At 43.7% G+C, this 22,756-nt stretch overlaps 1 protein-coding gene across 1 annotated transcript in view; it reads right to left on the bottom strand.

Moving 5' to 3' along the window:
* Positions 1–22,756, bottom strand: part of spon1a (spondin 1a) — a 101,380-nt gene that overhangs the window by 74,402 nt on the left and 4,222 nt on the right. Inside the window, exons 3-5 of the mRNA XM_080759281.1 lie at positions 17,464–17,597; positions 7,088–7,161; positions 6,409–6,531 (exon numbers count right to left, since the gene is read on the bottom strand). Of these exons, the coding sequence (XP_080615407.1) occupies positions 6,409–6,531; positions 7,088–7,161; positions 17,464–17,597 (331 nt within the window). The remainder of the gene's footprint in view (positions 1–6,408; positions 6,532–7,087; positions 7,162–17,463; positions 17,598–22,756) is intronic.

Raw genomic sequence — 22,756 nt, 5'->3', positions numbered from 1 at the left:
TGCTTGCCCACATGAAGCACCTTGCTGCGAGAATTACGAAACAGGATTATAGTATTGTGCATTTGTATTCATTAGCCCTTTTGTCTGGAAATCACCCTTTTGTACTGAAAGCACACTGCTGTTTCAGTACCTTATTAATGAGTTTGATCAGTCAAACACATTTTTTGATTTAGATGTTTAATCCACGTAAGCTTTAGATCAAGGAAATGTCTCCAGGAGGAACGTGTGCTCTACAGCAATCTCTCATTCTCATGGCTGTCCATAGAAGGATCATTTCCGACTTTATTGGTGCATCATATCCAGCTCTCCTCTCCTCCTTCAGGCAACGCTACACTCCTACACACCCAGCTCTCCTCTCCTCCTTCAGGCAATGCTACACTCCTACACACCCAGAAGGTTTTCCTCTCCTCTCCTCCTTCAGGCAACGCTACACTCCTACACACCCAGCTCTCCTCTCCTCCTTCAGGCAACGCTACACTCCTACACACCCAGAAGGTTTTCCTCTCCTCTCCTCCTTCAGGAAACGCTACACTCCTACACACCCAGAAGGTTTTCCTCTCCTCTCCTCCTTCAGGAAACGCTACAGTCCTACACACCCAGCTCTCCTCTCCTCCTTCAGGAAACGCTACACTCCTACACACCCAGCTCTCCTCTCCTCCTTCAGGAAACGCTACACTCCTACACACCCAGAAGGTTTTCCTCTCCTCTCCTCCTTCAGGCAACGCTACACTCCTACACACCCAGAAGGTTTTCCTCTCCTCTCCTCCTTCAGGCAACGCTACACTCCTACACACCCAGCTCTCCTCTCCTCCTTCAGGCAACGCTACACTCCTACACACCCAGCTCTCCTCTCCTCCTTCAGGCAACGCTACACTCCTACACACCCAGCTCTCCTCTCCTCCTTCAGGCAATGCTACACTCCTACACACCCAGAAGGTTTTCCTCTCCTCTCCTCCTTCAGGAAATGCTACACTCCTACACACCCAGCTCTCCTCTCCTCCTTCAGGCAATGCTACACTCCTACACACCCAGCTCTCCTCTCCTCCTTCAGGCAACGCTACACTCCTACACACCCAGAAGGTTTTCTTTTGGTAAAGATAATCTCTGTCTGACTGGCCAGTGACATAAAATCAATATCCTTTTTTGCAGGCTGTGTAAAAGTCTGCTATAATAAGTGGAGTATACCAACAGGAAAACTGCATATATATCCACACCAAAGCTAGTAAAGGAAATGCCAAAATCTTACTGAGGTTAATGTCACTATTGGGCAATCTGATGATATCACTGATATGCTCTGCTGTGTGTGTTATCTCCCCCTACCCCCCTTATGTAATAGGAAGTACTCTATCTCTGGATCATAATTCTCAACCACCTGAAGGCACCACATGATTACGAGACCTGAAGGCACTAAAGGCTTTAAAACACGCCTCAAATCCATTCCATTCGAATTCGTTTCAAAATCAAGGGCAAGTTGAAAATCGAGAACAGATTGGTGAATTTCATTTCATGGAACTGAAGTCTATTGGGGCATCAGTGACTCTATCCCCTTAGTGTCCGGTAGATTGGCCAGATGCATGCTTACCAGCTCATTGGCCTTGTGGTTAGAGTGTCCGCCCTGGGACACAGAGGTCGGGGGTCATACCAAAGCATCAAGGGTTGGATTGGGGTAAAGTCCCTGCTACATACTAGCGTCATGTCCAGGGGGTGTACAGTACTTGTACGTCATCATGTCCAAGGGGTGTACTTCATCAAGCCCTATGGGCCTCATGACTCGGCAAGGCTTACTTATGGGAACCGGATGCATGGGAACCGCGAGGTTCCCAGTTCGAACCCAGGCTCCCCCAGAGTTGGTGTCGAAGTGTCCTTGAGCAAGACACTGAACCCCTACTTGCTCCCAATGAGCAAGTTGGTGCCTTGCATGGTTTCCTCGGCCATGAATGAATGTGATTGTGTGTGAATGCATGATCTATGTAAAGTGCCTTGGATAGCAAAAAAAAAAAAAAGCGCTATATAAATGCACCATGTATCCGCCCCAAAATAACTTCGGTGGAATTATATAGTATATCAGCACCAAATGAACTTTTTTGTCAAAGGACAATAATATCAGAATGAATTATCTTGCTAATTGCATAGTGTTGGCAGAGGTAAGCACTACTCAGTGCAATTTGTCTAGTTTAAAAAAATACCCCATATCCTCTCTCTACCATTGTGTACCCATAATGAGCCTCTGTGGCCACCTGTGTTGGACCTAATCCAGCTGGAACATCCTCTCTACTGGGCCTGCCCTCTGCTTGCCTCTGTCAGAGGATCACTCAGGCTTCCATAGCCACACGTTGCTGCATGACTCACAACGGGGACCCGAGGGGAAGAGAAAATAGAGCCATCAAGGTTGTCGTGTTGGCGAGAGAGCAAAAAAAGAGAAGAAAACCCTGTTGTATATAGCGAGTGACCCCCTGGACTGACAATGTGTCACCGATAAACCACAGTGGTCACATGGCCGTTCACTGGAAGGACATCTAAGGATAGGTGACGGTGACATCTCTTAAACCAGTGGTTCCCAAATGTTTTAGCCTGTGAACAAAATATAGAGAAATTAGATGTGTTTGACCGGGACCCAATCTAGTGAAAATAGCAGATCTACAAGCTCACAACGCAGCTATTTTCACTACTTCTTAAACATTTGTTTTCTCATTTATCGTAATTCTCAGATTTTTCTTGTATTTCTGCATGAAATTACTTAAAAGAACATTTATTTATTTTTAATTCATGATTTTTGGTAATGTTCTTTTGAAAATCTTTTGAAATAATAATAAAAACAAAATGTAGGAAACCAAAAAAATAAAGTGTGTCTGAGACCCACTAAATGGGTCCCGACCCAGTGTTTGGGAAACAGTGTCTTAAACTATGAAACGAGTGACGTGCGGTACGGTCACTGTAACAGCCATGGCCAATTAGCTTCCTTTAGCAACGCCACACTTCCATCTGGAATTGCCCCAACCATTCAAATTAGATGAACTGATCGTCAGTTGGACAACTACTAGGGTCAGTTATCAAGGACAACTACTAGGGTCCGTTATCAAGAACAACTATAGGGTCAGTTATCATCGACAACTACTAGGGTCAGTTATCAAGGACAACTACTAGGGTCAGTTATCAAGAACAACTACTAGGGTCAGTTATCAAGAACAACTATAGGGTCAGTTATCAAGAACAACTATAGGGTCAGTTATCAAGAACAACTACTAGGGTCAGTTATCAAGAACAACTACTAGGGTCAGTTATCAAGAACAACTATAGGGTCAGTTATCAAGGACAACTACTAGGGTCAGGTATCATCGACAACTACTAGGGTCAGGTATCAAGAACAACTATAGGGTCAGTTATCAAGAACAACTATAGGGTCAGTTATCAAGAACAACTACTAGGGTCAGTTATCAAGAACAACTACTAGGGTCAGTTATCAAGAACAACTACTAGGGTCAGTTATCAAGAACAACTATAGGGTCAGTTATCAAGGACAACTACTAGGGTCAGGTATCATCGACAACTACTAGGGTCAGGTATCATCGACAACTACTAGGGTCAGTTATCAAGAACAACTACTAGGGTCAGTTATCATCAAGAACAACTACTAGGGTCAGTTATCAAGAACAACTACTAGGGTCAGTTATCAAGAACAACTACTAGGGTCAGTTATCAAGGACAACTACTAGGGTCAGTTATCAAGGACAACTATAGAGTCAGTTATCAAGAACAACTACTAGGGTCAGTTATCATCAAGAACAACTACTAGGGTCAGTTATCAAGAACAACTACTAGGGTCAGTTATCATCGACAACTACTAGGGTCAGTTATCAAGGACAACTACTAGGGTCAGGTATCATCGACAACTACTAGGGTCAGTTATCAAGAACAACTACTAGGGTCAGTTATCAAGAACAACTACTAGGGTCAGTTATCAAGAACAACTACTAGGGTCAGTTATCAAGAACAACTACTAGGGTCAGTTATCAAGGACAACTACTAGGGTCAGTTATCAAGGACAACTACTAGGGTCAGTTATCAAGAACAGTGGTTCCCAAACTTCCCAAAAGTGATATTAGAAGTTTGCCGGGACAAAACTATTGATTGTTGAGCAGAAGCGTGTCTCTCTCACACACACACACACACACACACACACACACACACACACACACACACACACACACACACACACACACACACACACACACACTCACACACTCACATCATAAATCATATGTAAGCTAAGTGAGCTAATAGTGTAATATTTATATAATGAAACTACTGTATGCGTATGGTGCTATGTCTGCATAAAATGTTATCTAAGTCTACATAAAATGCTATCTAAGTTCCATACGTTGAGCCTTTGCATACGCCTGTAACTTTGTAAGGTCGCCGGGGCTAGGGAAAGCGCTACAGACCATGATGGAGTCTGAAGAGGTGTGTTTTCAGACTACAGCGGAAGATTGAGAGTGAGTCTGAAGTTCTGCTTGTAATGGGAAGCGTGTCCCACCCAATGTCTGAGTGTGTGGGAGGGTTTCAATCAGACATGCAAGATATGGGGGTGCCAGACCTTTGGTTGCTTTGAACGCCAGCATCATAGTTTTGTATTCTGTGCAGGCAGCGACCGGGAGCCAATGGAGGAAGTGGAGAAGGAGGGAGAGTACAGTACAGTATAGAGTAGTACAATACAGTACCAGTACAGTATACAGTACAGCACCACTCAGTTCAGACAGATTGTTTTTCAATGGAAGACACAAAAAAGGGAATATATTTACTCGCGAACCCACTGTTTGCGAAACAGTGATCTAGGTCATACTGTAGCTTGGTTCTGGCAGATCAGCGAGGGGGAATCCAGCTGTGGCTTCCTTGGAACCGTGATGAAAACAATAACGATGCAAGCCAATGCTTAAATTATACCGTGCCGAAAATAGCAGATTTACAAGTTCACACTGAACCGCAATGCGACGTGTTGAGAGCTTATAGATCATCTACTTTCGGCATTGGCACATGGGTTGCACAACAAAGTATATATCAGGCTCAAGCTTACCTTATCTTCCTTTAAATCTACCTGTCTGTGTCTGTGTCTGCGTGTGCGTGCGTGCGACTGTGCGCGTGTGTGCGAGCAAGAGAGAAACAGAAGACAGAAAGCGATAGAAACTGGAAAGAAATAAAATGAGTGAATTGGTTTGCATTTAAATAGCCCCACTTTCCAAAGTGCTTTGAAATTCACCCTTTCACACATAACTATGGGCAATCAGTAGAGTGCCAGTCTCAATCAGGAGGCATGCCCTATACCTCTTTCTGTCTGAGGTATATGTGATCACAATGTTTTGGCAAGTATGAAAAGGGCATACCGATTTGACTTGACTTCTGCCATTTCCGACATCGCAGCCATGTGGAAATAAATGGTAATATAAATGGTGCATTTATGTAGCACCTTTATCCATGGCGCTTAACATAGACTAGAATTTCATCCTAGAGTTACGTTGCAGCGCAATATGGGAAGAAGGAAATTGTGGGAGTTGACAGACTCCACTTCATGTTTCAGCTGTGTTTTTAAACCCAGTATTACACACACACATGCACACACACACACACACACACACACACACACACACACACACACACACACACACACACACACGCAGTGTTGTCTTGCTTTATTCCAGACAATCCGCCCCTCAGTGAAAGTGATTGTGAGAGTGAGAGACTGAAGTGACAATGAGTAGTATAGACTAGGTAGAGACAACCGCGCCCTCCCACACCTGACCATTTGCTCTCTCTCTATCTGTGGGCTTATGGTACTCCATTCTAATCAATATGTCAGATCATATCAGAAGTCAGAGCTCGCTTTTATGTGAATGTCCATTCACACCCTGAATCAATGTCAAGGTTACACATACAGTATACAGTATAATATCCCATTTAGACCTGAGGTCGATTCTACAAATGTCTTCTAAATCATGACAGTTTTCTGAAAAGAACCTATGTATCTATGTGGTGCTCAAACTATTTCATGTCAAGGACCCCAAAAATGATATGTAATTTGCCTGCCGACCCCCATCTGAAAATATTTTCCCAGCGACCCCCCCAGAAGCAAAGATTTAATTTAAAATGTTCCACTGTGAAAGAATATGCAAAGATTTGCATACATTTTCACGATTTTTCAAAAATAGCAGATCTGCAATTTTTCAACCGCTAATGTTGAAAATAATGGTTAAAGTGGTTAAACGCTATAAGGTGACACTGATGCGTCCTCAGGTCTAAATGGGTTAATCAGAAGGGAAAATATTGGCTCTTGTGGCAGCTGTAGTTGTCTGATAAACATGAATGCATATAGAGCTACTGTGAAGTGAAGGAAGAATTAAAGTGTTTCACGCTTACGGGGGTAATCCTTGGGATGAATCTTCTCTGACCAGTTCCCAAAGAATGTGACTCTGTACTTGGCAGTTCCACAGGCACAGCAGTCCAGCAGAGGCTTGTCTGTGGTGTCGCCAAACAACGACTCTGCAAACAGAACAGAGAGCGAAATTAAGGGAGGGGGGAGGAACAACAGGGAGACTGAAACTTGGAAAGACCGAGACCATAGAGACAATGGCCAACAAAAACATTACTAAAAGATTACAGGACAGTAATACTATAGAATGCAGTTGAGATGAGGGGTTGTCTGAGCATCGAGGAGGAAAGGACAGTAATACTATAGAATGCAGTTGAGATGAGGGGTTGTCTGAGCATCGAGGAGGAAAGGAGCGAGGGTGGGGTGGGTGGGGGGGGAGTAAAGTGGGGGACATGTTCAATTATTCGTTTGATCTATTGCTTAGTGTGGCATCCAATGTCATACACAGCTGGGGGTCACACTCATTTAAGATCATTCCGATGACAATGTGTTCAAAGCACAGATGATATCGCTGCACAGAAATAGGAAAGAAAATAGGAAAGCAGGCAGTTAATACTACATGAGAGAAATAAAAGATCCACGGGTGGTGAAATAGGGTAACAGCGGGAAGATTTGGAGATGGGAGAACACAAGAAAGGTTATTAGTTTTCTGATATTGAATCCCACCTTTCTCACACATCCGCTTGGTGAGTGAGCCTTCATCCTGGAAATAGATGATCCTCTTCTGCACAATGCTTGCCCTGCAACCAGAGGGCACAACAGACAATGGAAGTGGAGAAATTAGAAAACAGAGGCTATTTGAGGGTCACAAAATGAGACTATTTTGTGTCTCCATAGGGAACATGGTCATAGGGAAACATGGTCAAATAATTCGCTTAGGAATGCAACAAAAACAAAAAATATCCATGAATTCAACTCTCCATGGGGTGAGTAATCGGTATAAATAAAGTAATTTTTGGTGGGGTGAACTATCCATTTAATTGCAAGTTCAGCAAGAAAGAGAGGGGGGAAAGTGTGACATCGCAATAAGTTGGAAAATAATGAGGGGATGAAAAACCTTCGGACAGAAAGCAAAAAGTGTGAGAACCAACTAGGCTTTTATGAGAGCCAGTGTGAATATTTAATGGAGGAAGACAACAGGTGCTATTCACAAACTGCACTTTGGGTAAACCCAGAGGGAAAATGACGTTTATTCAGACTGTGGGAGTCAATGGGAATTGCAGAGCCAGAGGACCACAAATGACTGCTTTTAGCATGAAGATGCTAAAAGCAGGGGGGCAGAAAAATCATGGTATGGAAATGAGAAAGTTTAACTACAGAAAGGAAAGAGAGAGAAACAAAATAACGAAGTTTCCCAGTTTCTTTAAATTAACTATGATACATTCAAGTATAATACTTGAATGCATGCGTAAATTAATGCAGACAAAATATACACACAATGCAGTGTGGACCGCTAGCAGAGGTAGGCTACATACGACACAGATAAGCCTGATTGACAGTCCAACAGGAGAGTTTCCAAGAATGAGATCAAGTCCTGGCAATGGATCGAGCTTTACTAGATAGAGCTGTTAAGAGGCTTCTTGATCCACCAGAGTGCATGGTGCGGAACAACACAGGGCGAAGGGAGGCCTTGACATGTAAATCAGCCACAAACAAAACAGTTCGCCATCCCAAAGACTTCAGAAAAACAACAAGAGTGAACAAGCCTCCCGGCCTCCACACAATCAGATTTTTTTTTGCCGTGCCTGAAGGAAGGTTTCCATGGAGATGTGAGAGAAAGGCTGGGGTTGCTAGCTGGGCCGAGTTCTGATCCAGGTGGTTCTGGTCCAGCTGGAGTGTTAAGCCCATTCAGGACGGGAACCCCTTTTAGTGTTTTAAGCATATACTTTATCTATCGAAAACAGCAGTTCTACAAGCTCGGATCTGCTATTTTTGAAAAATCGTGAAAATGTGGCGAAAATCTTTGAATATATATTATTTTGTGAGTGAACGTTTTTAACTCAAATCTTTGCTTCAGATGGGGGTCGGCGGCCAATTACATAATAACTTTTGGGGTCCTTGACATGAAATAGTTTGAGAACCACTGACAGAGACATTTGTCAGAAACTGGAATCTGGTCTCAGTCCTAAATGGACCATTTTGTTCTGGAGCAAGAGGCCGAGCTGGGGCTGAGCTGATCCCAGCGCTGGTCCCTCATTGGCTCATTCACAGCAAGACAGAAACCGATAGAGGCAGCAGGAAGGAGAGTTGAGAGAGGCCATATTCCCACATTCTACCAAACGAACACGCGCAGAGGATCTCCTATATTCACTTCTGTGCTCTGCAGTTTTACAAGACCCTGCACGGCCGACCTGATATGATTTATGAGACACAGACTGAGTAGATTATTATTTTTTTATTTTTTGCAATTTTATTATAAACATTAGTGAGGACCAATTATATGAATATAGGTTGAAAAGTGGTGAGGTGATCCTTCAAGGCAGCAGCCCCATCCGTGTGCATCTGTCCATGTCTGCCTCTGAGGGGCAGGCTGTGTCAGGTACTGCAGGCCTACATTATGGTTGATGATCTGTCCATGTCTGCCTCTGAGGGGCAGGCTGTCAGGTACTGTAGGCCTACATTATGGTTGATATCTGTCCATGTCTGCCTCTGAGAGGCAGGCTGTCAGGTACTGTAGGCCTACATTATGGTTGATATCTGTCCATGTCTGCCTCTGAGGGGCAGGCTGTCAGGTACTGTAGGCCTACATTATGGTTGATGATCTCAAGCCTGAGCAGCATGCTTGAGATTTTCACAGCCTTGGACATGCAGCCTAGAGATGAATATATCCACTCTGACAGTGAGTGACAGCTATACAACCGTATTAGCATAGCACAGCCCTTATACTTTTAGTCCTCCGTACTGTGTGTGTGTGTGTGTGTGTGTGTGTGTGTGTGTGTGTGTGTGTGTGTGTGTGTGTGTGTGTGTGTGTGTGTGTGTGTGTGTGACTGTGTGTGTGTGTGTGTGTGTGGGTTTAAATTAAAAGTTATTTTTTTTGTATTTATCGTGCGTGCGTGAGTTTTATTGCTCACGCACGCACGCGCGTGTTGCAAGAAGGAAAGGAGAACTATAAAAGCGGAACTTCACACAAACGTGGAAAGGTTATTGTCACAAATGTTCAAATCATTCCACAGTGGGCTGCATGGTCATGTGGGCCCATCCACATTTTATTGGGCAGAACGAGAAGATGGCAGGGTTCAATTCGCTCTGATGGGAGTTTTCATGTAATGCACGGTAAGAATACGGTGATTATTTTTATTGCCATCACCAGGATGGGTCAGTCGTGTAACTTTCCCGATGCTAAACTGTGTAAGTGTTCAACAACACAGCCAGGCAAAACACTGACAAATATGAGGTGACGGAAGTTAGCCCAGCATAGCAATGGTTGCTAAACTATATTGAATTGGCATTGGACAATTTGGGGTGGGGTTTAGCGGATGGCTATCTCTAATTGTTCACCCTTTAATTCAATCTCAGACCAATTTCACATATCTTTCCAAGTGAACTCACACTGTTTGGCCCACTTTCCTGGGGCTGGCCTGGCCAGACAATCCAGCAGAGTGATGGTTATTTAACATCCAATTTAAATTCTATCAATGAGATCTATTAAGGCGTGACTCACTCTGCCAGACCCCACACACACTCATCAGAAAACCACTCCGACATTATTTGTGTGGCTTTTCAGCCTTTACTGATGTGACGGCAGGAAACAGAAAGAGTGTTGATTTTGGCAGCACATTTAGATTTAGATTTTGTCATCTTTTTTATTTTGTAAAATGTAATTTAGTTTCAGTCACATTGTAGTGTTAGTCTTGTTTTCGACTAAATATCATAAGATTTTAGTCGATTCATCTACAGTTGAGTTTGTCGACTTCGTTGCTGTCGGGAGGAAACCTCATAACTCAGTGCTATTGATCCGTCTGTGTGTTGTTGAGTTAAGAGAAATGTGAAATTGTGAGATATTGTGTCTTCATACAGTACGATACGTCTAGGGTCCAGTTCTGCACAGCCAGTGGCCATGTATAAAGGACAGGAGAAAAAAAATAAGAGAGCTGCTTACACTGCCCCCACCCCCTCCGGAATCTCTAAATCTGACCTGCCAGTGTGTCCACATTCTCCACAAAGATAAATAGTTTCTGACAGCTGCATGGGTTTTGTGACGTTCATCTGATCAGTGACACACTGTCTCTCTCAGACAGCCCATCAGAACCGCATTGTACTAGTGTTCGTATCACACGCCACAGGGAGATGATGAATAAATTGCTTCCCTGCTGCAAATGGAAGAAACCTGCAGGCTTTCAGATGGATAGTGGACAGTTCAATGGTGTCTATACCACCACCTATCAGCATACCTGATAGAGTAGACCCTGGTGGTCACACTACCCAAACCCAAGCTGATCAGGCAGCTCAGACTTCAACACTTCTTTACTTCAACACTTTTTGACCGCACACGCACACAGACATTTCTGGATTCAGATTGTACCTAGACTACACAACTCGGACAAGTGTGATGTCACAGGCCAAAGACCAATCAGAGCCTCAGTAAAGTCATGCATTGGTCAATGCGGAAGTGACTGGCTGCACGCTGTAGTGCTTTATTTTTTATCTTTTATCCGTGTTTCTGTATTCATAGATTCTGGCATACTAAATGTATAAACTATAAAGTTAGTGTTCCTCCTTGGTTGGAGAAAATATACTTTACGTATTAAACAGATTATAATTATTATATAGGCATATACGGATTTAAACCAAAGGGGAATTATTGGCTAGTGTGTGCCGCTATTATTATTTTGAAGCAGAAAGAAGGCAAAATGTGTAATGAAATGGCCACATCAACATTGTGTAAAGTGTAACAGAACAATCTGGTGATAAACTACAGGGCAGTGAAGTGTTTGTGAATTTGTGAACATTTGTGGGGAACAAAACTCAGTTTAGCCTACTGTACAGTTGAGATTTAACATTTACAAACAGTATAGCAAATGGTGTGGCGTACGATCATCAGACACCAATGACAGTTCAAAATCAACGGGGCAAAATTGAACCTTCAAACGTTGAAAGTATATACCAGCATGTATTGCAAACACACATAACTGCCAGCTCGCCAATAATACAATACAATACAATACAATAGTGTTAAGAATCGTGAGGATTAAAGCCACAATGCCAAGACAGTAGATTTCAAGCAAACACAAATAAAACTCTTTAAACAGATTCAACCTAGCGTCCCTATAAAATGTGCAAAATAGGAGATCTACAGTTTAATTGGAAATAGATCACAATCTAGATTCAGGGCACTTTCACACAGGACATGTTTGGACACCTACAGTATGCTATCTCATTTCTAAATTTGAGCGAGAATCCTGCAGCACTAGTTGGCTGTCCAATTTAGTTGAGTTACTCTTATTTTTTTGCTACAAGGGAGAGACTTTAAGAGAGGTTTAAGTCAAGCACATTGATGTGTTCTGTTTTAAGCCACAGTAGTAGCCACAGTACATTTGTCACATTTTGAATGTTCAACAACTACAGACTAAAGACAATCATTATTTTCATGGGAAAAGATTAGAATCATGTGAGAATCGTGATCTCAATTCTTGTGGGGGGAAATCGAGATTCACATTTGAGCAAGAATCGTGCAGCACAATCGTGTCTATCTACAGGCTTACATGATGTGAACTTGTAGCCTACTGTAGATCGGCAGTATTTGCAATTTTCACTATTTCCATGCAGCACTGCCGCACGACTAAGTATAGAACAGGGCTTAAGTGCTCAACCTGAGTGCCCTGGGTTCATTGTGGTCACACAGATCAGGGAGCGTCAGAGTGCATCCATGCCTGAGTGAGCCCATGATCAGTGGCCAGCATCAGCCAAACCACCAAACTCACTCTTTCCTTCCAAAACGAAGACAGCAACTGCTCCTCAATTATAATGTAGCAAACCGTGAGGGGGGAGGAGGCTTCCCCGGACAACTGACTCAGAGGAGTTTCTAAAGACTAAGACACACATGCACACACGCACACGCACACACACGCACGCACCCACACATGCACGCACACACATGCACACACACTCCCACACATACAAACACGGTTCTAACTTTGTGACCAGATGTTGGTTTGTCAGATAACCATGATATCTTACATGCAGGCAGTCAGACGGGTCGAGACGGATCTCCTCTGGGAGGGGAAATGGAATTAAAAACAAACATTACCCTGCCTCTAGCAGTAATGAAATTGTCCTCTCTGAGGAAACACAACATTATCAATCATTTCACATTTCTTGCAGTTTCATGGGTGAATGCGTGATCGTGTGTGTGTGTGTGTGTGTGTGTGTGTGTGTGTGGTAGGTACAGATATGTTGAGGGTACAAGCACTATCTGTCCATGTGGATGTTGCTTAGAGCAGTGGCTTTCAAAGTACAGTCCTCAGGGGGAATCCAGGGGGTTCTCCGCTAAATTTGTTCGTTCTATTGATAAATGACGGCCAGTATGATTACCCTTAGGTATCCAAAAGATACCCAAAGATACTGCTTATTAAAAGTGACTCGGGGCTTGTTTTTTTATGCAAAGTTGCTGTTTTGAAACTAGCTGATGGTGGCTGCGCCGACAATTTGTCCGTCCCGCGGGGAGGTCCGTATTTACTGTTGTTTTTTTCTCTGAAGGCACGGCGAAGGGTTGCGTAATTCCTGCGGACACGCGGGAAAATAGAGCACTTGCGTGAAAATATATATATTCAAGCACGGAGCTTACGCACAACCTGCGCACCGCAGTGTACCGTTGCAGAGCCAGTTCCATCCCCGTGCAACGCGGCCCTAGCTGTAACCACAGTGTACCGTTGCAGAGCCAGTTCCATCACCATGCAACGCGGCCCTAGCTGTAACCACAGTGTACCGTTGCAGAGCCAGTTCCATCCCCATGCAACGCGGCCCTAGCTGTAACCACAGTGTACCGTTGCAGAGCCAGTTCCATCACCATGCAACGCGGCCCTAGCTGTAACCACAGTGTACCGTTGCAGAGCCAGTTCCATCACCATGCAACGCGGCCCTAGCTGTAACCACAGTGTACCGTTGCAGAGCCAGTTCCATCACCATGCAACGCGGCCCTAGCTGTAACCACAGTGTACCGTTGCAGAGCCAGTTCCATCACCATGCAACGCGGCCCTAGCTGTAACCACAGTGTACCGTTGCAGAGCCAGTTCCATCCCCGTGCAACGCGGCCCTAGCTGTAACCACAGTGTACCGTTGCAGAGCCAGTTCCATCACCATGCAACGCGGCCCTAGCTGTAACCACAGTGTACCGTTGCAGAGCCAGTTCCATCCCCATGCAACGCGGCCCTAGCTGTAACCACAGTGTACCGTTGCAGAGCCAGTTCCATCACCATGCAACGCGGCCCTAGCTGTAACCACAGTGTACCGTTGCAGAGCCAGTTCCATCACCATGCAACGCGGCCCTAGCTGTAACCACTTTCTCAAACTTGCCTCCCTATTATGGGCATGTCATTATCCCATTCTGACCTGAGATCAGATTCATACGAGGTTTCCACTGGACACACACTGGTCTGATGAACCCATTCTGACCTGAGATCAGATTCTAAAAATGTCAGTCGTTCTTCGAATTTTTCAAAAATAGCAGACCTACAAGCTCGTATCGCGCCACTCGGTGGCGCGATATGAGCTTGTAGATCTGCTATTTTTCAATAGGTAAAGCATAACATGATGCTAACACCAAAATGGGTGCCCGGTCAGAATGGGTTATAGGCAACACATTTCCAAACTTTTTCAGAAATAGCAAAAAATAATACATCTATACAGTGCGGATTTTGATGAACTTCTAGAATGTAGATCGGCGGTTTTTCGCCACATGTGTGTGACACCGTCATACAGCCAAGTATAAAATAGTGAATTAATTTATGAATAAAACATAAAAAGAATAAATACGGAGGGAAAGGGTTTGTGGCCGACAGCAATGGCAGTTGATTACCGACCGTCACTCAGCTACAGTATGCAGAGTAAAAAGGTAATGAATAGTTTATGAAGCCGCCAGGTCTGTAATGAAACGTGGATAAGATATATTTAATTCTTGGTTGGTTGGGGTGGGGGTGTAATAAAACAGATCGAGAATAGCACACGTGGATTTGATATACGGCAGTGGTTTTCAACCTTTTTCATATCAAGGCCCATTATTTTATTGAGCCACAGACCACTATTTTAGATTAGAATCACCCTCTCACACTCAAGAATATGTTGTTATAGTTGGATGCTGAATTGATGTTGGTACCATAGGAGAGGCAACAGGCAAACGATCAAAATAACATGTCACTGTGGGTTTTTATAATTACATTACCGGTATCTTAAAATAAATGCAGGGAATCACATACACATATGTGTATGTATATACGTCTGTAATCCACGTATCTCGAGAATCATTCGACTGGTGACGTTTTCCGAATGAGCAGAAACAATGCAAAGACATTCATTTTGGGAGGTATCAGAATTGGTTTTCAAAGCCGTGGGCGTAGATTTGTTGGGGATGCTTGTCATGTATCAAATTAGATTATCTATAAACAAGTGAACAAGCACGCACCTCCACTATAAATTGCCAGGTGCAGAACAGAAGTCAAAATGCAAGAAGAATAGAGTCTGCACACTGGATTGTACGTGACATTTTGGCTGTCTGAGACAGAGCCACTTAGAATAACTAACTTACCGGTAACTTTTAGAAGATGATCCCGCCGTGTGAAGACTCAATCTTTCTTGAATTTAGATTTCCCCAGCTGAATCACAAAGTCAGTGTGCTCATTGTGTTGTTTTTTTTTCTTTTCAGTTTTTCATGTGTTTATGAGGTGACAGTACTTCATTAGACCTCTTGGTGTGGTTATGTGCAATGATGTCTTCCCTTTGTATTTAGGGTTTCTTCCTGGAGGCTGAAACCTTGACAGTCAAACGTGCCAATGAAATAAACAGTGATATAGTGACATCACAATATCATCCTCTCCCCCTAACTCTTTATCATACAACAACAGCTGTGGGTGCGGCTTCAGTTCAGGTGGATCACCACACATCACCACCCACCATGCAGGCAAACCAGGCATACTTAATGAACTGGTGGGCGTATCCACGTAAAAACAAATACTGTGCACTTTATTGAAAAAGAATCTTCCTCCTTATATAATAAGTAAATTACAAGGTATTTGTACTTTACTTGAGTATGTCAAATGTCCTGTACTTTTACTCCACTACAATTATTTGACAACTTTAGTTACTTTGTAGATTTGTATTATTATTACAAAACATAGGGGAGATACTATCGATGCCACGCTGTTTTGGCTCGGCCCTCTCCGACGCGGTGGGAGGGATCTTTCATAGCAGTGGCCACTAGCCCACCCCGACTTCACACAGCATTGAACAGGCTGTATAGAGCCTTATAGTTGCATTTTCGAATAGTATCACAACTTTGTCATTAAACTCAGACAAAGTAGATGCCAGAGTGATACTCTGCCTTTAACCACGTCAGCACTATATACATTTCGGCCATTTAAAAATAGCCGATCTACAAGCTCGCAAATGCGTCGCAGGTCCCGCCGCATTGTGAGCTTGTAGATCTGCTATTTTCAAAAGATTATTATACGTTTTAAACTTGAATTGAGACAATTGTACAATGTACATTTGGTACTTTAAAACTGTTTAGTAGCCATAAACGTCAAGACGTCTAATTGCCTATTAAGTAATGGATGCCACGGGTGTCAAGACGTCTTCCCTTGGGAATTCATTTTCATTCATTTTATATTCTTAAAAGAAATTGTGTGCGTGTGTACAGAATTCAAACTGTAGGATTTGTTATTGTCACGGACAGAAGTCATTCTTTATTTCTTCCCTTTGCATAGTGCACCGGAGCGCACTCTCCTATTAGTTTGCATTGCATTCAGAACGCGCTGTGTGGCTCTCAGCGGTGTCCCACTAATTGACTAGCCTCAGAAACCCAGACGTTTTTATATCCAGGGAGTTGAAGTTGAACTGCGCTGTGTCAGAGAAGCAACAGATAGAAGCACGCAAACTTTATTCCCAAACTATATCCCCCCCACCTCCGTGCTGACGCAATCACTGTCCTGTTTCTGGTTTAGCTTTACGCGCGGGAGGCATGAATCTCTCCGTCTCCGGTCAGTGCGGGTTGTTGTTTATTTGCATGGCTCATAAAATAAGTAACGAACTAACATAGAACGTTATCGAGGAGGAGGAGGAGGAGGAGAAGGTTCACGTTGTGAATGTGGAAGGTAATAGCAGATTGTATTCTGGTGATGTGCTAACTGCTGCTGGCTGCTATAAATGTTAATATAGACCTATGTCTTCTATTGTGTTCTGAAGATCGGGCTGCTGTAGGCCTACTGCCACTAGTGTTAATGTTATACTTCATATTGTGTTCTCGGGCCGCATGTTTTGTGCTGCCCTCACCTGTTGTGTTCTCTTTTCTGGTTTGTGTACCATTGTGCGACACACACTTGTGTGTGTGCCTGCACTGTTTAGTATTCTACTATTACATTTTTATAATTTTTGATAATCAGCGCTTTGCCATATAGATGATACATACACTGTGCCATATTGGAGATGCCACTGTGTGCGCGGTGCTCTGTTTGACACGCACCTCCACCCGCCATAAAACGATGCACTCAACTTCGCCTTTACTGTCTGATAAGTCGAAATCTCAACTCGTTAATGCCCTAGTGTGAAGTGAGGGGCACTCTTATCATCATACGTCATCAAACATCATCTCATTCTGGCCAATCAGTAGTCTTTTAATGTGTGTGTTTACACAAACACTCAAAACTGGCCGTTCATTATCAATGGCATTTAAGGTTTGCGTTAGGACAAAGTTTGGGTTTTGCACACTAAAAGCTGGACATAGCACCCCTCAAAACAAATGAGTGCCCCAGCAGCCTCAGGGTCAGTCACTAGACTTTGTGTGTGTGCGCGTGCATGCATAGTTCATGTCTTCATGTTGATACAGTACATACTTGAGGGTGACACAGCCGGAGCCACTAGGGGGAGCAGTCCAGAACACTTGGATCCTGGTGCGTCTGCGAGGAGTACTCTCTGTCACCGCAGGCGGGCAATTGGTCATAAACTGAGTGTCATCCTCATCAATTATCTGTATGGCACACAAGCACACATGCACGCACGCGCGCGCGCACACACACACACACACACACACACACACACACACACACACACACACACACAAACAATAGTAGGCATGATTATGAGCTTGTGGGCATGCAAAATGCACTTAAACACATTTTTTATGAACAATGTTATTCAAGATTCGACTAAAGGTATGACATCTTCCATGTTTCTTCGTGGATACATTCATCCAATTTTAATTCCTTCTTTCAGTGTTAGTTCAAGTAAGTAATAATAATAATACACGTCAAAACAAGCAACATTTGACAAGTAATGATAATTCCACTATCATAATTATTATTTATAATTATAATGTGCTGGCTACCATCAGTCAGTTTTAGTTTCACTTTTCACCTGATGCAGATGTCAAGTGCCCTGACTGCCCCACTCCCCCATTCTGACCCGTAGCACTTGATTTTCAATGTCATAATTTGATCATTAGTATAGCCTATTGTATTGAAGAATAATGAGAATGGTGGCCAAGAGAAATGTTAATTATTTTCATTTTTATATGGTAATGAGACTAATGACTAATGAAAACGTATTGCTTATTTTACTGTCCAATGACATGGGCCCAGTTATTATGGAACATCTTGCTCCATTAGCATACGACATTCAATGTAGGCCTACTGCATTTCTGGTGTGAAATGGCACAAGGGACGGACGCCACAAAAAGCACCACCCCCGAAAATTGCCGCGGGCTACGCACACGCACACATTCGCCCTTTTCTGGGGTTTGAGCCCCTGCCCCCTCATGCAGTGTTCTCTGCACAGCCCTGGCTATACCAGCATCCAAAAACATACTTTATCTGGGACTAAACACTACATTTTGTTGATGGGGAAGCTGAGAAAGGGAAGAGAAGGGGGGGGGGGGGGAAACACAAGTAAAACTATGTATTTTACTGTAAATAGTTTTTTTCCTGGTTTCGTGTTATGTTGTGCGTTTTGTGCTGCCCTTGAGATTTCTTCAAAGCCAGTTTTATGATTACAAAACATAAACATCCTCTGAAATGCCCTTGTGGTGTATTATCTTTTTTTTCATCCAACATTATCAAAGAGAGCTATAGCTTTCATCCAGAAGCAGCAACGTACAATGTACTGGAGGGGGAAGTGATGGGGGTTGGGTTGTTGTAGGGGGGGGGGGGGGGGATTATCACACCCCTCTGCCCGTGAAAAGCTGTCACTCCCATTGTGTTTTAGAAACAGACCACAATCCACTAGTGACCGTCCAATGCAGTACAATGCAGCAGGGTTGGGCATTTGACCTCAAACAACAAGGTGATCCCAGCACCCAGCAGCCTAATGAAAGATGCACTTGTTGTGTATGCTATCCTCCATACCATATCGTTGCTGTGTCCAAAACTATTACTTTTCAGGAAACGTTTTTTAATCACAAACTCTTGTGAATATGTTTGTTACATTTTATAAAGCCCACAGAGAGACTTACGTACTTTCACTTTTGTGCCAGGTGCGAAGCAGCCTGGCTTACTTTTGCGAGTGTCAACAGCAGCTAATGTTATGAGCTAAGTGGAGCTACAGGAAAACCATAACAAAACACAGTGAGTGAACCAAGATACGTCGGAAACGAACGAAAACGGGCGCCACAAGAGCTTGTTGCACCTGGCAGTTATGACTAAGTCGTTTTCTTGTTTATTGTATGAGCTGAAGGTAGATTATTTTGCCCACAGCTCACAACCCGACAGCAACGTTGCACTGCCTCCACCAGGTCAGGTGCAACCCTATAGTATGTGTTTTATCCACCTGATATCATATTAAACCGGTTAAACCGGTTAAAGTGATCATAGCAACACTGGTCAGACTCAGCATCCGCAATAAAGAACAGGCACTCTCACTCCATAAAGCTGTCAGCAGAGAATGCCCGTTAGTATGGGTATGAGTTGACTCTGCAACTTGACCTCATGTCTCTATGCGTGCGTGTGTGCAAGTGAGTGAGAGAGAAAGGGGGGGGGGAGTGAAAGAGGCAGAGGGACAGAAAATGAGAGATGGAGATGAACATGGAGATATTGAATTAACCACAAATGTAGACAGATACCAGGAGGCACTTTCATGAGAGAGAGAGAGAGAGAGAGGGAGAGAGGGAGAGAGGGAGAGAGAGGGAGAGAGGGAGAGAGGGAGAGAGGGAGAGAGGGAGAGAGGGAGAAATAAAAAATAATAATGAATGAATGAGAGCAAGAAACAGAAAAAGTAGGCGAGATAAAGGGGGGAGAGATAGAGAGAAAGTGTGAGTGAGAGAGAGAGTCAGATCTTGGCTGTGAATCACATGCACGCACGCACGCACACACACACACACACACACACACACACACACACACACATACACTCGCAAACACATGTTCCCATGGTTTCTGAAAGGCATCCCTGGACTGCCCCGACTGGACTACAACATATGTTAGACAGTGACATCCCATGGGAATGCATTAAACACCATATGTGAAAGGCAGCAACCATTTCCCGGCAAACTGAACTATGACCCATTTGTTCCTCGGTGTGCCTTAGGTTTGAGTTCATGCCAAAGAGCGAGCGAGAGACAGAGAGAGAGTGAGTGAGTCGGACTGACTTTGCATGAGAGGGGAATATGAGTAGAAGAGCCACCAAGAAAATACAATGTCTGCCCCCGAACTGTGGAAGGCCCTCCCCACCCACCTGAGAGCACCACAGTCGGTTGACTCATTTAAGAGAGGACTTAAGACTTTGCTTTTTAACAAAGTGTTTTTACTTTTTATAGCATGACCTTTTCTTAGATGGTTTTAATGGTGTGATGCTTCTTATGTTTTTCTTTGTATTCTTTTGGATTTGCTCACTGTAGCACTTTGAGATTCTAACGAATGTAAAGTGCGTTATAAATTAAATCCATTATTATTATTATTATTATTAATGTGGTTTTGTGTGTCTGCACAGTAAAAGCCTCAGTGAGAATTTGTCAATTTGTAATTCCAAAAGTGTACAAATGTAACCGATGGAGCCGTCCGTAACATGGAGGATTTCACTGTGCGAAGACAAATTGTGCAATAGCGTGACTGTGCATCTGCTTGGCTGCAGCATCTGGTCAGACTCCGACAATAACATTTGACGTCAGTCTGGCCGACATGACATGGGGACATTGGGGAAAGTGGATCAGACGGATCGGACAGGCGATATTTGTCAGACCTCCGCATCTACAGCAACATCACATCTCAGTCTCCAGAAGACACGATGTTCAAATAGCGACTTTTGCAGACGACAGCGTCTCAGCACTCAGTAATAGTTGCCCTCATTTCACACACGCACACCTCCACTGGTCTTTTCAGTTTTCACAGCCTTGAAATCCCTTTTCTTGTTCTGTCATTGCACCCTGCTGAGAGGCGATGTGTGGCCACTAAGCTAGTGAACACACTCACGCACACCGACTCACAGCCACACGCAAACACACACAGTGGCAGCTGACCTCCCCGCAGAGCTCAATAAAAAGTGCTTTTCATGGAGTCAGGAGCTGTCCACAGATGGGTGAGATGGGGCACACTAGCAGATTTCCAATGAGCTGTATGTTAAATAAAGCCTGACGTTTGTATCACTGCTTTCCTTTCCTTCTATTCTCTCTCCCGTTTCTCCCTGTCTGGAGAACAGCCCACCCAAAGTTCTTTCAGAGTGGAGGAAGGGATTTGCGTGCGTGCGCGCGTGCCTGCGCATGCAGTGTGAAACTGTGTACTTTATAAGATAATACAAGATTGTGGTGGGCAGGTGGTGAGATAAATCTTTTATCTCTTTGGACGTCGTGTTATTTTTAATAAACTACTAGAAGGGTAGCCTAGATAATCGACAGGATCCTCTTTTAAAGGGACTTAGATAACAAAAATCAAATGGAACCTTGTTTAATCTAAATGCGAGTCTTATTCTCCAGTAATACTGTGCTCCACAACAGATCTCAGTTCCATGGTGTGCATGATGTTACTGCGTAGGTCTGAGCAATATGGACACAATCAAAAACAAAATCTATTTTTTTAACCAAATATGAATGAAATGCAATGCAAGAAAATCTTTGTTTGTACGTCCGTCTGTAGTTCACATCTCTAGAACCATCCACCCAACCGACTTCACACGCGTGCATCGCTTAAGTTATTTTAACCAAATGAATACAACACTTACACCATATCACGATATTACGATATCTAGTCATATCATCATATCGATATAATATTGAAAATGTGCTCAGCGTTCACCGTCTTTGAATGTGACTGAGTGTTGCCTGCCTCGTCGTCACACCACGCGGTGCACAAGGCCGGCACCAAAAGAACAACACCGTGAAATCAATTACACAACGTAAAACAATGGGGGCTGTAACGAGAGCTAATGAGATGTGATACGCAGAGAAAAAGAACAAATCGGAATGTTACAAAACGTTTTTCACGATGTCCTCCCATTCTCAAGGCTCAGTCGGGTCAGGTTTGCTCAAAGCGCTGTCGCACAGCAGTAACTATGATCAATGGGCCAGTGTGCTAACTACTCCTTGTACGGCACCACAGGTGCCGTAAAAGGCAGGGTTTTATGTGGAAAGGGATCGAACCCAGCAGGTTCATGAGATTAGGACGGACAGAATTGCAGCTTTCATGGCTACTTCTAAGCTTGCCCTTTAAACCAACATAACAGCTTCTTCTTGATAAGGTCTGGTGAGAAACATCTGAGAAAACATCATGGATGACTGCAGCGCCTTACAGCGTTGCATGGGGCAGGGCTGGAATTGGACATTTGGCTACGTTAAATTCAGAACGCAGCAGTTAGAGCACGTTTACATAGCACTGCAACAATATGTATTGTGATCTGTGTTTCAGTATTTTAAACTTGGTATACTATCTTTGACTGTGATTCACTTTGAAACTATATATTACTGACAGTGAGAGCATTCTGTGCCTTGAAGTGGGAAGTTCAGTCAAAGGCAAAGTCATACGATTAGTCACGCACACGTTACCGCAGTGAAATTTGTTCTCCGCATTTGACCCATCTCTTGGAGCTCTTGGAATCATTAGTTGATTTGACCCCCAATCCAACCTATTGATGCTGAGTGCCAAGCAGGGAGTCATTGGGTCCCAATTTTACAATCTTTGGTATGACCCGGCCGGGGATCGAACCCCA

The sequence above is a fragment of the Protomyctophum bolini genome (assembly GCF_963924005.1).
Source record: "Protomyctophum bolini genome assembly, chromosome: 1".
NCBI classification, from domain to species: Eukaryota; Metazoa; Chordata; class Actinopteri; order Myctophiformes; family Myctophidae; genus Protomyctophum; species Protomyctophum bolini.
The sequence above is the reverse complement of the archived record's forward strand: the minus strand, read 5'-3'. Positions and strand labels throughout refer to the sequence as shown.